Source organism: Capra hircus, chromosome 7 (genome assembly GCF_001704415.2).
Source record: "Capra hircus breed San Clemente chromosome 7, ASM170441v1, whole genome shotgun sequence".
Lineage (NCBI taxonomy): Eukaryota > Metazoa > Chordata > Mammalia > Artiodactyla > Bovidae > Capra > Capra hircus.
The window spans coordinates 44,757,941-44,772,676 of record NC_030814.1 but is presented as its reverse complement, the minus strand read 5'-3'; the positions used below and the strand labels follow the sequence as shown (position 1 = coordinate 44,772,676).

The window sequence follows — 14,736 nt, the reverse complement described above, 5'->3', positions numbered from 1 at the left end:
CATACAAAGTAGAGAAGGGAGAATTTCAGAATTTTGAAGCTAAACCGTGTGCTGGAAAATGACCTACACTGTGGCCTCAGGGAGGTGGAAAATCAGTTTTCTGAGCCAGATGCTGTACCAGGTGCATTCACATATGGTATCTCTTTTATTCTTTGGGACACCCTTAATTAGGAAGGAGTTATATCCCTATTTTACCCATGTGGAAACAGGCTTAGGGAGGCCATGACCTTCGCAAAGTGACCCACTGCTAAGTAACTAAGGTGAGATTTGAACCCTGATTTGAGGGTCTCTTCAGCTTATGCCCCTTCCCTTACCACACCTGCAGTTTCCTCCACTATTTGATATACGGGTTTGCTGTCTCACTCTGTGACCCTAGGAGGGTCCCTCTCTCTTATGGGCCTCAGTTTCCTCATCTGCAAAACTAAGTGCAAACAGGATAAGATTCAGGCCCTTCCAACCTTCATAGTCAGTTCTTCTCATTGACTTTTCCCACTGAAGCTGTGCACATAGCCTGGGAGCAATGCCTTTGCCTTGTTCCTCAGTCCCAAAAGATGCTATCTTCTACCACCTCCAAAACATACAAATCAGCTCTCAGCAAGCCTCATCTAGACATCTGTTTGGTGGAGGAAGGCATGTTGGGTTAGGTGCCATGAGAAATGGCTGAAATGTTGCCTATTTCTAGAAGATTGTTTATCTAAGAGTACAAGCACTGGGAACTTTCAAACAATAGAGTTACTCCATAGGATTTTCTAAATGATCATTCCTTTAAAAAAAGACTCACCCTATAATCACTGAAGAACAGTTTGCTGTCTGTAGTGTGCAGAGCATAGTGATGGTGAAATGCTGTGGTCTACAGGTAATTTTCATGATGTCAGGTAGCCCAGTTGGCACAGTATTGATAAGGCATTGCTAATCATACAAAACAGTAACAGTGTGCCCCAGCAGTCTTAGTGTCCATGATCTGGAAGTCCAAATCTCCATATTAGCAATTTTTCTGGAGAAATTAGAAATCTTAATTCTAAAAGAGTCCATTTTTTTCAAAGTTATAAAGAAAAATTAAGAACACTTCATCTAGTTCTAGTACAATACTGGCTGCTTGTTTTTTACTCCAGGGAATAGTCTTTTTACCGGCTGCACAGTTACTCCAGTTAATGGGGACTCCTCTGCAAGGAGACAAGGGCAATAAAGGGAGGCGGGAATGTGGGAAAAGCCAGCTAGGCTCTCCAGGAGGAGCCGGGGAAGAAGGGAAGCGGGAAAGTGGGAAAAGCCAGCTAGGCTCTCCAGGAGGAGCCGGGGAAGAAGGGAGGCGGGAAAGTGGGAAAAGCCAGCTAGGCTCTCCAGGAGGAGCCGGGGAAGAAGGGAGGCGGGAATGTGGGAAAAGCCAGCTAGGCTCTCCAGGAGGAGCAGGGGAAGCTGTGGCACTGCCGCATCTCTCAGGGCCGGAAATAGGAAGGACTTTCTAAATCCAACCACCAGGTTTTCTAAGATCTCAGCAGCAGAAATTTCTGGATCCCTTTGTTAAGAAGCCTTAGTTTTTCTCCATATAGCTCTGTGTCTGCTCCTCTCATTATCTCTGGGACTGCCTTTCTATATGTCAAGGTTGTGTACCCAAGAAAGAGAATTTGATTGATCTGGTGAACCCCAGTTGGACACAGATTTCTTGCTAAACCATCAACCGCAGACAAGTCAATGGATTAGCTACCCTTGGGTCCAGGCTCTGCTTCTGCCTCTAGGCAGTGGATAGTGTCCAGTGTTAGGGAGTTAAATGTTTTTATTTTATTTTTAATTGGAGGATAATTACTTACAATGATGTATTGGTTTCTGCGATACATCCACATGAATCAACTATAGGTATACATATGTCCCCTCCGTCCTGAACCTCCCTGCCAGCCCTAACCCCATACCACCCCTCTGGGCTGTCATGGAGCACCGAGCTTGGGTTCCCCGCATCCTACAGCAGCTTCCCACTGACTGTGTATTTTACCTATGGTCGTGCACGTGTTTCTGTGCTGCTCTCTCAAACCCTCCTGCCCTCTCCTTCCCCAACTGTGTGCATAAGTGTTCTCTATGTCTATGTCTCCTTTGCTGCCCTGCAAATATATATATATATATTTTAATATAGTTCCCTTCAGAATGATTGCATTGTTCTTTTTCAAGGTTGACTTGAAGAAATTTTTGAAATGCTTCCCTTTGATTTTGATTTATTTTAATTCTAGTGCTCCAGCATTAAGCCCTGAGGGTGCATCTTAAGGGCCAGTATATTAGATTCTTCTTCATGCCCAAGGGCTCAGAAGCCTTTAGGGAATATTAAACTGGGGGCTGCTCAGTCATAGATGAGTCCTCTCACTGCCTCCCATTCCCCCGCCACAGCCGTCTGTCCAGGCCACTTTCTCCTAGTCAGTGAGTGAACCAAGTTCTCTTCCTGCAGCAGGAGAGAGGCTGCCCCCTTCAGGTCAGAGAGGATACCCTGGACGGGTTTCTGCTTCTGTCCTTCAGAAGCCATCCTGAGGTTCACAACAGATGCATGTGGCTGACGGCAGTTAGAGATTATTTAGCCACATAAGCAAGAGTCTTATATTGGGTTGGCAAAAAAATTCATTCGGTTTTAAGTAAAAATAAAAGACATATTTTTTATTTTCATCAAGAAGTGTACTGAACAACAGATTTCCTAACTGAACACACTTTTTGGCCAACCCAGTAGTTACAACTGACAGAAGCCTCACTCAAACTGATTGAAGAAAACACAGCGATTTGACTCGTATAACTGAAAAGGCCAGGCGTAGACCTTGGCTTCAGCCATCGCTGGATCTAGGTCCCTATGTGATGCCAGCAGGAACCTCTCTTGGCTGTTTTCTGTTCTGCTAGCTTCATTTTAACACAGGGAACAGTCTGTATGGTGGCCTCAGGCAGACCAGACTTCCATCCTTCCATGTTCATTTACAGAAAAAAAAAGCTTCCCTCTCTCCCAGCTGTCTCAGCCACAGTTTGTTCTGGTTTGTGAGTGCCCACCCCTCAAACAACCACGGGGCTTGGGAGCTGCAGTTGGCTGAGCCAGGCCCTCTTGCCCACCCTCAAGGCAAGACAAAGATTTCTCTTAAACCCTGTGGAATCACAGGGTGGAAGATTCCCCAAGGGAAATCAGGATGCCCTTACCAAAAGAAGGAGAAGGAATACAGAGCAGGCATGCCAGACTTACTCTTTGTCCAGCTCCCTTATCAACATAGGAGGACCTTGGGATCGGCGAGAAGTGACTCGGAATGTTGCATGGCAGAGCAGAAAGCGGAAGCCCGGACTTCAGTCTCCTACTTAGTGTCCTCAGCTTTTGTTTTTTAATCTCTTCATTCTTCTTTTTGTCTGTGCAATTAATAGTATACTATCCCTGTAAAAATATTTATGTACACAGGGCAGATGGCTTTAAATCTCGGCTCCAGCCACTACCAACTGTTTGACCTCTCTGCCTTGTTTCCTCCTCGTTGTAATGGGAATAGTGATATTCCCATCATTCCCATAATGATGCTCTACCTTGTAAGAGCATTGTGACAATTAAATAATTAATGCATATAAAGTGCTTACAACCTTGCCTGACATAATGAAAACGCTTAGCAGATACAGTCCATTATCATCATTGTCATCTTCTACCTTATTTTTAGCTGCTATCAGTACTCTATAGTTTGAATTTTTCATCATTTATTTAATATGTCCCCACTGATGGACGTTCACTTTGTTTCTACTCTCTTCGCCGATTCAGAGTGTGTTAGGGAACACCCCTGACCATGCCTCTTTGTTCTCATGCTGCGCATGTCTAACTAAACTTTGTCCTGTCAGGGTTGGGACCTCATTAGACTCAAATGACGGAAGAAGTGCTTGGGCAAGGGGTGGGCTATTTTGCACTCAGCTCATAGTTGTCACCCCCATTCCCCCTCTGTCTGCTGCAATCTGAGGAGAACTGGGGCTTCTCCCATGAACTCCCAGCAGGGAGGTGGCCTGTAGGCAAGTCTGTGGAACCACGTTTTCTGCGGGATCCTAGAGAGATTCATTTCAACATGTCACATAATTGGAAACGCACAGGGACCTCTTCCTCTATGGTGTCTTCTGAGCCCAGAAATACTGAGCCATGAGGGCACCACCATGATGTCGTGTGACGTAAGTGTCACATGTCCCTGCTTCGACCCTTCGTGAGGGCATCGCTCTGCCCTCTCCTGCTCCCAGGGGGCCTCTGTCCAGCATCTCAGGAGGCCACGCTATATCTGGGAGCCCCCGGGGACCTAGAGCCATCAAGTCAGTGTGCCGTGTGCCGTGCTGTAGAAACAAATATGTGTTCAGAGAAGAGCACTGAGGAAGACACGCCCTGAATGCTTCACGGAGGTCAGCCCCTGGTGTCAGGATGTTGCCGGCCTTAGCAATTGTCTTTTAGCCTTTCTGTGTTTTCCAGCTTCTCATTCTGAGCAGTTACCACTTTTGTCATCAGGAAAGATACTGTAAGCGTTATTTGAGGTACACACACTCTAGATTTGCGGTTTGGGCCCAAGTCACTCTCCTCTCCGGGCTCCATTCTCCCCAGGTGAAGAATGGGGTTAGCACTGCCCAGTTTCTCTCCCTCCCAGGGGGTGATACAGAGACAAGAGAAAGGAGGGTGTTCTGTAAACCCTCAGGCATGATGAACCAGGGGAAGGCAGAGATTCTTACTGTCTGATCAGAGCTAAAACCAGCCTCTTTGCATTGGGAGCAGTGCCCTGGCTTCCCCTTGCCAGAGACCACTCTCTGAACGCCATCAGGTGAAGGGTACTTCCTGTTTATCACACACAAAAGGACCGGGTGTCCTCTACCATCCAGCGTTGAGATCCTAAGACACAACACAGACAGGTCTTAAAGGGGACAAGTAAGGTGGGGACATCACAGGATGGCCTTCTCTCCTCCTCCCTGCGTTCCCCCTCTATCTGCTATGATCTGAGAAGAACTGGGGCTTCTCCCATGAACTCCCAGCAGGGAGGTGGCCTGTGGGCAAGTCTGTGGAACCACGTTTTCTGCGGGATCCTAGAGAGATTCATTTCAACATGTCACATAATTTTCTGTTTAAACGAAGAAACTCTACTAAACTGGAACCAAACTAATGATGAGTGCCCATGCCAAAATGCCGTTTTGTGTTTATTTAGTAAATAAATGAGTAAGTGAATAGAGGAAGGAGAAAAAGAGTAAACCACCCCTCCCCCCGCCAAAAAAAGCACATGGTCAAGTCTGAGCCTTTTTTTTAAGTTCTGAATAATCTTTGATTCCAAGATCGGGTTAAATTAGAAGTGAATTTCGTCTCTTATGGCTCTGTCTACTTCCTTTAGTATATGATGGTGTGTCTACCCATAGGCTGTGGGGCCCAACTCTGGGGTTCAAGAAAGCCAGGGCTCTCTGCTGAGTAATAGCTCTATTGTAGTTCTCTCCATGGACTCCAGAGGTTTATTACAGCTAACTCCCCTTCCAACCCTGCTTCAATCGAGTGAGCCTCCTGTGAAATTGGATGGAAGGCAGGAACTTTTGTAGAAAACTAGATCGCGCCTTTCTTGGCCACAGAGGACTCAGACAAATTAATGGAAAGGGCTTTTTAAGAACAGATGCTTTCCTTTATTGGTGAAGGCCAACATAATGAAGTTGAAGAAGGTTCCCCCAGAAGGCTGGCTGAAATGATCAAAGGGGTTAGAGAAGTGGGGGAAGGGGTGGAGGAAGGCTGTGTGGGGCCTCGATAAAAGCAGTCCAGCCAGAGGGATGAACAGGAAGAGGCATGAAACAAGTCCAGAGATTGCAAGCAGAAAGAAAGACTGACCTTTTCATCAAAACTGGACTGCCAGAATTAGGGGCACCCTGTCCATGCAGCTGAAACTGGGCTCACAGCCAAACACCACAAGGTCAGTCCTGCCCCGTCCCACCCCCTAGCTTCCCTTGATGCTTCTAGGAGAGGTAGGATTTAAAGCTAAGGAGACAGTTGACCCTGACCTGTTTTTTCCTCCCAACACTTCTTTCTGAAAATTATCAAACATACGGAAAGCTTGAAAGAATTGCACACAGGACACTCATGTTTCTACTGTCTAGATTCTGTGATTAACCTTCCTCTAATGATTTCATCACATACACATTCACCCCTCTCTCCATCCACCGGCCCCTTTGCTATCTATTTATTTCTTTATTTTTGGTCGTGCTGGGTTTTTGTGGCTGTGTGTGGGCTTTTACTAGTTGCAGTGAGCAGGGATATTCTGTAGCTGCGGTGTGTGGGCTTCTCATTGCAGTGGCTTCTCTTACTGTGGAGCACGGGCCCTAAGGCACACAGGCTCAGTAGTTGTGGTGCCCAGGCTTAGTTGCCTCACGCATATGAGATCTTCCCAGACCAGGGGCTGAACCCGTGTCTCCTGCATTGACAGGTGGATTCTTAACCACTGGACCACCAGTAAGTTGCAAGGAGATCCTGGCTTATTTAGACAGTGGATTGCAGTGGCATATGAAAGGAGATATTTTCTTGTTATGTTCATTGTCCCAGATGTCACAAGTTTCCCCAAAAAAACGTCTTAGCAGCCTTGTGTAAGCCCCTTGCATGGAGCCTTTTATGTCTGGGCTCCCAACTTCCACTTCTTGTGCCAGAGACCTGGCGCAACGTGGGTAGTTTTGTCATCCCCTCTGGGCCTGCCTGGTCTTCAGCTCCTCTTTTCTGGGCCCTGAGAAGATCTCTAATATCTCTATTGAACAATGAAAAGAAGTGAAAGATGAAAAGATCCTTAAATTTTCTATCATCATGTTGTTAGCAATAATATTGGTATTGTTTTTCTAAAACTATTGATATATTATAGGGAAAAATAGCCTAGTCATGTTGATGCTAAGAGCCCTGATTTTTAGCAAAAGAGTTAAACTGTAAAACCAGACAAAAGCCTAAGAAAACTCCAGACCAGTTTCCCTTATAAATATAGATGTAAAAATCCTCAACAAAATACTAGCAAACCAATATATAAGGATTATATAAGCAACATATAAGGATTATGCACCATGACTAGGTACAATTTTATTTATTTTTGACTGTGCTGCGTCTTCTTTGCTACACACTAGCACCCATGAAGAGGCTGCCAGAATGTTCTCATCAAATCAGGTCAAGCCTCTAGCTCTCACTACCAGTTTACAGGAGCCAGCGTGGGGCAGACAGAGGAACATGTTGAGAGACACCACAGCAATCCCGAAAGCAAAATGCAGACTGTGGAAAATACTCTAGGACAGATAACTGGGTTTCCTAAACAAAATAAATGGTAAGGGGAAAAGAGACTAGGAGACACATCAATTAAAGGCACTAGGTCAGCCTTGTCTTGATCCTTGTTTCTAACAACCAGCTTTAAAAAGATACAGAATAGTCAGGAAAGTTTGAACATCAGCTATATATTTTCTGATACTAAGTAACTATGTTAAATCCTTGGAGTGTTACCATGATATGAAAGGCCCATGGGAACAGGGCCTTCCACCCTCAGGCTTACCATAGAGCTGGTGGAGAGCAAAGGAACTCCAAGTTCCAAGTTCATGGATACGTGGTTTTTCCTCCATGGAGAAGAAGGTGCAAGGGGTGGGGAAAGAGGCAAGAGTGCTATGGAAGGGCTGTCCTCCACGTGGAATCATGAAGATGAACAACCATGTTGCTATCACAACTGAGGTATGAACAAGTTAGTGCGTGTAAACACCAAACCCCAGTGCTCCTTCACCACTGGGAGTTGTTTTATAACTGTTTATGTACAGAGCTAGGGGGATCTCGTGTGTGTATATATCTATGTGAGTGTACATGGGTGTGTGTATGTGTGCTGGGAGGCCAAGGAGAAGACAGTTCTGAAGTAACCGTGGTGTCCCCAGCTTTCACTCAGTCCCTAGGGGCTGGAGAGGAAGTAGGAATTGCAGTTAGCTGAACCATATGCCTGAGTTCTCCGGGCAGCGTGAGAGCTGAACCTGTCCTCTTCATCTCCTGTGTCTCCCTCTAGCTGCAAAAGCAAACGCTACCTGGAGACGCTCCCCAACACCAGCATCATCATCCCCTTCCACAATGAGGGCTGGTCCTCGCTCCTGCGCACCGTCCACAGCGTGCTGAACCGCTCACCCCCGGAGCTGATCGCCGAGATAGTGCTGGTGGACGACTTCAGTGACCGAGGTAGGGCCCCTTTCACCCAGCTTCCCACCTCCGTGCTCTGTTCAGTGACTTGCCGAAGGGATGGCAGGTTTTCCTTTCTTCAGCAGCACTCGCATATGGGCCATGTGTACTGATACTTGCTCCGTGCCAGGCCATGAACCTGCCACTGAACACACGTTATCTCAGTCTGGGGCTAACTTCATGGGACTAACTGAGATGTAGTTACCAGTCACCATGAAGTGGATTCTGTTTTGATTCTGTTTGTATCAGTGTAAAGCTAGTGGAGGTGATGGAATTCCAGTGGAGCTGTTTTAAATCCTGAAAGATGATGCTATGAAAGTGCTGCACTCAATATGCCAGCAAATTCGGAACACTCAGCAGTGGCCACAGGACTGGAAAAGGGCAGTTTTCATTCCAATCCCAAAGAAAGGCAATGCCAAAGAATGCTCAAACTGCCACACAATTGCACTCATCTCACACGTGAGTAAAGTAATGCTCAAAATTCTCCAAGCCAGACTTCAGCAATACATGAACTGTGAACTTCTAGATGTTCAAGCTGGTTTTAGAAAAGGCAGAGATCAAATTGCCAACATCTGCTGGATCATGGAGAAAGCAAGAAAGTTCCAGAAAAACATCTATTTCTGCTTTATTTACTATGCCAAAGCCTTTGACTGTGTGGATCACAATAAACTGTGGAAAATTCTTCAAGAGATGGGAATACCAGACCACCTGACCTGCCTCTTGAGAAACCTATATGCAAGTCAGGAAGCAATAGTTAGAACTGGACATGGAACAACAGACTGGTTCCAAATAGGAAAAGGAGTATGTCAAGGCTGTATATTGTCACCCTGCGTATTTAACTTCTATGCAGAGTACATCATGAGAAACGCTGGGCTGGAAGAAGCACAAGCTGGAATCAAGATTGCTGGGAGAAATATCAATAACCTCAGATATGCAGATGACACCACCCTTATGGCAGAAAGTGAAGAGGAACTAAAAAGCCTCTTGATGAAAGTGAAAGTGGAGAGTGAAAAAGTTGGCTTAAAGCTCAACATTCAGAAAACGAAGCTCATGGCATCTGGTCCCATCACTTCATGGGAAATAGATGGGGAAACAGTGGAAACAGTGTCAGACTTTATTTTTTTTGGCTCCAAAATCACTGCAGATGGTGATTGCAGCCAGGAAATTAAAAGACGCTTACTCCTTGGAAGGAAAGTTATGACCAACCTAGATAGCATATTGAAAAGCAGAGACATTACTTTGCCAACAAAGGTCTGTCTAGTCAAGGCTATGGTTTTTCCCATTGGTCATGTATGGATGTGAGAGTTGGACTGTGAAGAAAGCTGAGTGCTGAAGAATTGATGCTTTTGAACTGTGGTGTTGGAGAAGACTCTCGAGAGTCTCTTGGACTGCAAGGAGATCCAGCCAGTCTATCCTAAAGGAGCAGTCCTGGGTGTTCATTGGAAGGACTGATGGTGAAGCTGAAACTCCAATACTTTGGCCACATCATGCAAAGAGTTGACTCATTGGAAAAGACCCTGATGCTGGGAGGGTTTGGGAGCAGGAGGAGAAGGGGACAACAGAGGATGAGATGGCTGGATGGCATCACAGACTCGATGCACATGAGTTTGGGTGAACTCCGGGAGTTAGTGATGGACAGGGAGGCCTGGTGTGCTGCGATTCATGGGGTCCCAAAGAGTCAGACACGACTGAGCGACTGAACTGAACTGAACTGAAAAATGCGTTAAACTACAAGTAACAGAGAACTTTAGCTAACAGCTCAATAAAGGGATTTTTTCATTTATTCATTCATCTCATAAAGCAGTCCAGGGTTGGCATAGCTACTCAAATCTTTCATTGGAGAACAAGACTTATTCTGTCTTCCTGCTTCCTCATCCTCATCCTCATGGTCATAAAATGGGGGCTGTACTTCTGGGAAGTCTACCTTTCAGGCAAGAAGATGGAGGAAGGGCAAAGAGAACAAAACCTCTTCCTTTGAAGATTTTTGCCTTCTTATTCAGAATGCAAAGTCTCCCCAGTGTTTCTGAGCCAGAACTCAGACATTTGGGCACACATATCTGCAAGGGTGGCTGGGAAGGTGAGTGTTCTGATATTGGGCCTCTTTATGGTAGAGATAGGAAAAGAAGTGGATTAGAGAAGGCATCAGGTCAACCCACCTATAATATCTGCTACCCCGTTTTACAGATGTGAAAACTGAGACTCAAAGAGGTTATGTGACTTGCCCTTGGTTACAGAGCTCTTAGGTGGTGATATAGTGAACAAATCATGTCTTCCTGGCCCTAAACACATTGTCTTGGCCTCTGGACCACACTGTAGGGCCTCTTCACTGAGTCTCACCCATGGCTTTGTGAGACACAGAGAGGGAGCCGCAAATGAAATCTAAGAAGAATTTGTCCTCCAGCCAATGGTCTTAAGTTTATTCTTTGCATCAGAGCTTTTACCGCTTGCAGTAAAATTAAGCGAAGCCCTTTCCTTTTCTCACCTTTTAGTAGAGGCACTAATAAGTAGTGAAGAGGAGCCTAAGTACATTCTACGATAATCAAAACTTGAGTTTCTTGTGTCCCGTTTTAATACTGCATGCCTAATACTCGAACATATACACATCTTACATTCAGTTCTTATTATCTCTAATTCTCCCCTCACTCTTGACATACACTCATTCTCAGGGGACCCTTTACTTTTCCTTCTTTGATCTTATCACAGCAGAATTAAAATACCAATAAGCATAACATGTGAGCATTGTGTGTATAAACATGGACCTGTCGTGTGTTCACCCTACTGGACTCCACATTCTGGGAGCTGGGTCTACCTGGTCAGTCTTGTTCACCACATATTCTCAGCTCCTTAGGCATACAGTAGGTGCTTAATACATGCTTCATGCGTGAATTATCAGAGCTCCTTTATCTGTCTCTTAGCACTTCCACCATGGTTACAATAGCATCTATTATATGAGATTTATTTATGTCCCTGAAGTGAGGTCTGTGAGGTCACCTGCGGGTGTGTCTCCATGTCTCCGTAGCACCATTCTTTAGCAATAGTTTCAGCTTTGTTCCGGGCCCTGTCACTTACTTGCTCTGTGACCTTTATCTAGTCACTTAACCTCTCTGTGCTTCAGTTGCCACATCAATGAAATGGAATCTACCTCTTAGGTGGCCGTGACTATTAAATGGGCTAATATATGTGAGGTGGTTAGGATAGTACATGGCACCAAGTGAACATCAGAAATAAACTTTTCACCCTGGTATTATCGTTATTGTTGTCAACATTGTTTCTGACGGGTTTGTCAGAGGGGGAGTCAGGGGTAAATATATAGACATGAAAGTGCAGTCTCCCCCTTTCCATGGGTGAAAAAACACTTGGCAAGTGTGCTGTTGCCCCACCTTTAGCCTAAATTGTCTTCCCATCTATTCACCGTTTCAAGAACCACTTCTGTGGGCCAGAACCATGTATTATCTCATTTTGTCTTGATGACAACCCCTGAGGGAGGAGGCCCTGGCTTGGAGCATGTGCCTCTATGCAGGAAGGGGCCCAGGGATGCCTCAGGGAGCACTGTGAGGGCTGTGGAGAACCTTGCAGGTGCAGGTGGGGTTCACATACCTCTCCTGGCAGGGTCTGGATTTGATTTGTGAAAAACTGTTCACAAGAGGAGTGCCACTGCTTAAAAATGTGTGAACATCACAGCTGTGACTCAGCCTTTCCTTGTACAGATGGGAGGCTGAGTCCTGGAGCAGCGGACCGAGTTCACCAAGAGCACGTGGCCCGCTGGCTGCAGAGGAGGGATGGGAATCTGGGTTCCCCACACAGCCTTATGCCCCTCGCCTCACCTTCTGTGTGAAACACACTTGGGAAAGAAAAGGTAAATTTTATAAGAATGGCATTCACCAAGTGCATCTGTTTCTCCAGAGACCAAAAGTATTAATTGAATGCAGTACCATTCCCAAACCCTAGTAAGAGAGAGAACGAATACTGTCCCATTTCACAGATGGGAATGAGAACTGAGGCCCCTTGACTGTTGCCCTTTCATCTCAATGAATCCGGCTCAGAACCCAGAAGAGAACTCTTACCTCCCGCCCCTCAGTCCTGCACAGTAGCTGTCAGATTTTGCAACCTCCATTCTTCAGAAAAGCAATAATTCTTCTTATTTTAAGAGGAAATTCTCAAGGCAGCTTGGGAAGAAAACTTACTCAGCAGTGATTGCTTCAAAAATGAGATTTGGGAGAAACAATTTCAGCATTATAGAGAAGCCTGTCTAAAGTACAGCAAATATGGGCCATCGTGAAAGACAGATTTCTCTGGGCCACGTGAGCAGAGGCAGTTCTTTAGAGTTGAAATTCATAGATGCTAACTATGGGCTCGATTGGCGCTGCCTGGCAGAAGGCATTTTCCTCTGAAATGAGCCTCTTCCAGGATCCTCAGGGCAACTAATTGTAATTCAGCTGAGGGTCGAGACCTCGGGTAGGAGACAAAATTGGAGCAGATGAATTCTTGAAATAAGATCCAAAGCTTTGTGCAGACAGCACTGGGGACTAGAGCAAAGGCAGACTGGAATCATCCCGGCCTTGCTTGCGAATGGAGTGCTGTGGAATTTACAGGGGGCTCCAGAAGCTCCTCTAAGGTGGGCGCTTCCTTGAGGATTAGGAGGACACGGAGGTGCTTTTTCTCTAGTGGGAAAGAGAGGTCACGGGGGAGGGTGGCAGGCCTGCCTCCAGATTGCACTGCCCACATAGGAAATCTTTATTAGGAAAAACAAAAAGGGTCTTTGTTCATTTTTTTTTCCTTCTATTCTCCTTCCCCTTCTCATTTCCAAACAGTATTGGTTTTCCAGAAAAAATAGGATGTGTAGTCATGGAAGGCATTATTGTCTTTGGGTGAACTGTGGCCCTCCTGGAATGATGAGGCGCAGAAACAAAAGTCTGTGATATGGTCTCATTGGCATCATTTCCCCCAGCTCAGCTCCCCAGCAGCAAACAAAAGCATACACAGTACAGGGCTCCCTCAGAGGAGGTTCTTAAGCATTTGCGGAACTGCTGATGGATTGTTGGCAGTGACTGGTGCTGGAGGGCATATGGACACTGCAGGGCCCATTAGTGCGTGTGATAGAGACTCCCAAAACTGATACCAGGGTCCAAGGTCTTCTCTCCACCATGAGCTTTTCAACTCTTACCTGCGCTGTCACACCGGGCCAGTCCTGGTGTGATGCACATAAGGAGATCCATTTGCGCCGACCTGATTTACACTGCAGCGCCTCACTCTTGACACAGGCCCATGAGCGTCTGTCTAGTCCTCGTTTCTTGCCATCTCTCTCGCAGCCCTGGTTTGTTTCCAGGACCACCACAACCGTCAGGGTGGCCATTCCCCACTTTCACTGTATCGTTCAGGTTCTTTTCACCTTGAGTTTTCTGCTGCTCATTTTGTTGTTTCTGTACAGTTGTCCTGATCTCATTCATATTCATATATTCAGAAAATTCATGAAATGACTCTATGCTTGTCGCTGCAGTAGGTGCTGGGGCTACAATGAGAGTAAAATAGACATCTCTTCTAAGGCTCACACCCAGCAGGGCAGACAGACAGGGTAAGGGGCAATCGTAAGTTCATGGAACATGTGCCCCTTGGTGGAGGTCCAGGCGCTGTTGAACATGGAGAAGATCAGGGAAGAGTTCCTGGAGAAAATCCCAGCTAAACTCGATCCTAAGGGATGAGTAGATAATGCCCCTCAGGGTAGGGGAGTGAGGAAAATGTTCCAGGCAGAGGGAACAGCGTGAGCACAGGCTAGAAGTCAAGGTGGAAACGTGGAAAGTGCAGAAAGAGCCGTCTGTCACCTCCTCACCTGGAGGCAATTACTGTTAACACTTACGCTTCTCCCAGTGGTTATTTTTAAATAGGCCTTATTTTTTAGAGCAACTTTAGGTTCACGTCAAAATTAAGCTGAAAGCACAGAGAGTTCCCATCCACCCTTCCACCTGCTGAAAACATACCTGCAACATCCACTCCCTCATCAGTGCCCTACACCTGCATCAGAGGGGTAGATTTGTTACGATGGATGAGCTATGTCAACACATCATTATCACCCAAAGGCCATAGTTTATATTAAGGTGCATTCTTGGTATTATATATTCTGTGGGTTTGGATAAATCTATAATGACGTATATCTACCATTATAACATCACACAGAGTAGAGTAGTTCACTGCCCTAAAAATCCTCTGTGCTCTGCCTTTTCATCTCTCCCTCCCTCCTAACCCCTGGCACCCACTAACCTTTTTACTGTCTCCATAGTTTTGCCTTTTCTAGAATGTCTAATGCAATTGGAATCATACAGTATGCAGTCTGTTCAGATTAGTTTCTTTGACTTAGTAATATGCACTTAATGTCCCCCCGTGTCTTTTTATACCCTGTAGCTCATTTCTTTTTAGTGCTGAATAATAGTCTATTGTCTGAATATACCACCATTTATTTATCCATTCACCTGCTGAAGGGCATCTTGGTAGCTTCTAGGTTTGAGCAGTTATGAATTTGTGTTGTTGTTGTTGTTTAGTCACTCAGTCATGTTCAGCTCTTTGCACCCATAAACTGCAGAATGCCA

The 14,736-nt window shown here is 45.7% G+C and overlaps 1 protein-coding gene across 1 annotated transcript in view; it reads left to right on the top strand.

Moving 5' to 3' along the window:
• The window catches only part of GALNT10 (polypeptide N-acetylgalactosaminyltransferase 10), a 231,630-nt gene that overhangs the window by 124,676 nt on the left and 92,218 nt on the right, over positions 1-14,736 (top strand). Inside the window, exon 4 of the mRNA XM_018050128.1 lies at positions 7,989-8,155. Within this exon, the coding sequence (XP_017905617.1) occupies positions 7,989-8,155 (167 nt within the window). The remainder of the gene's footprint in view (positions 1-7,988; positions 8,156-14,736) is intronic.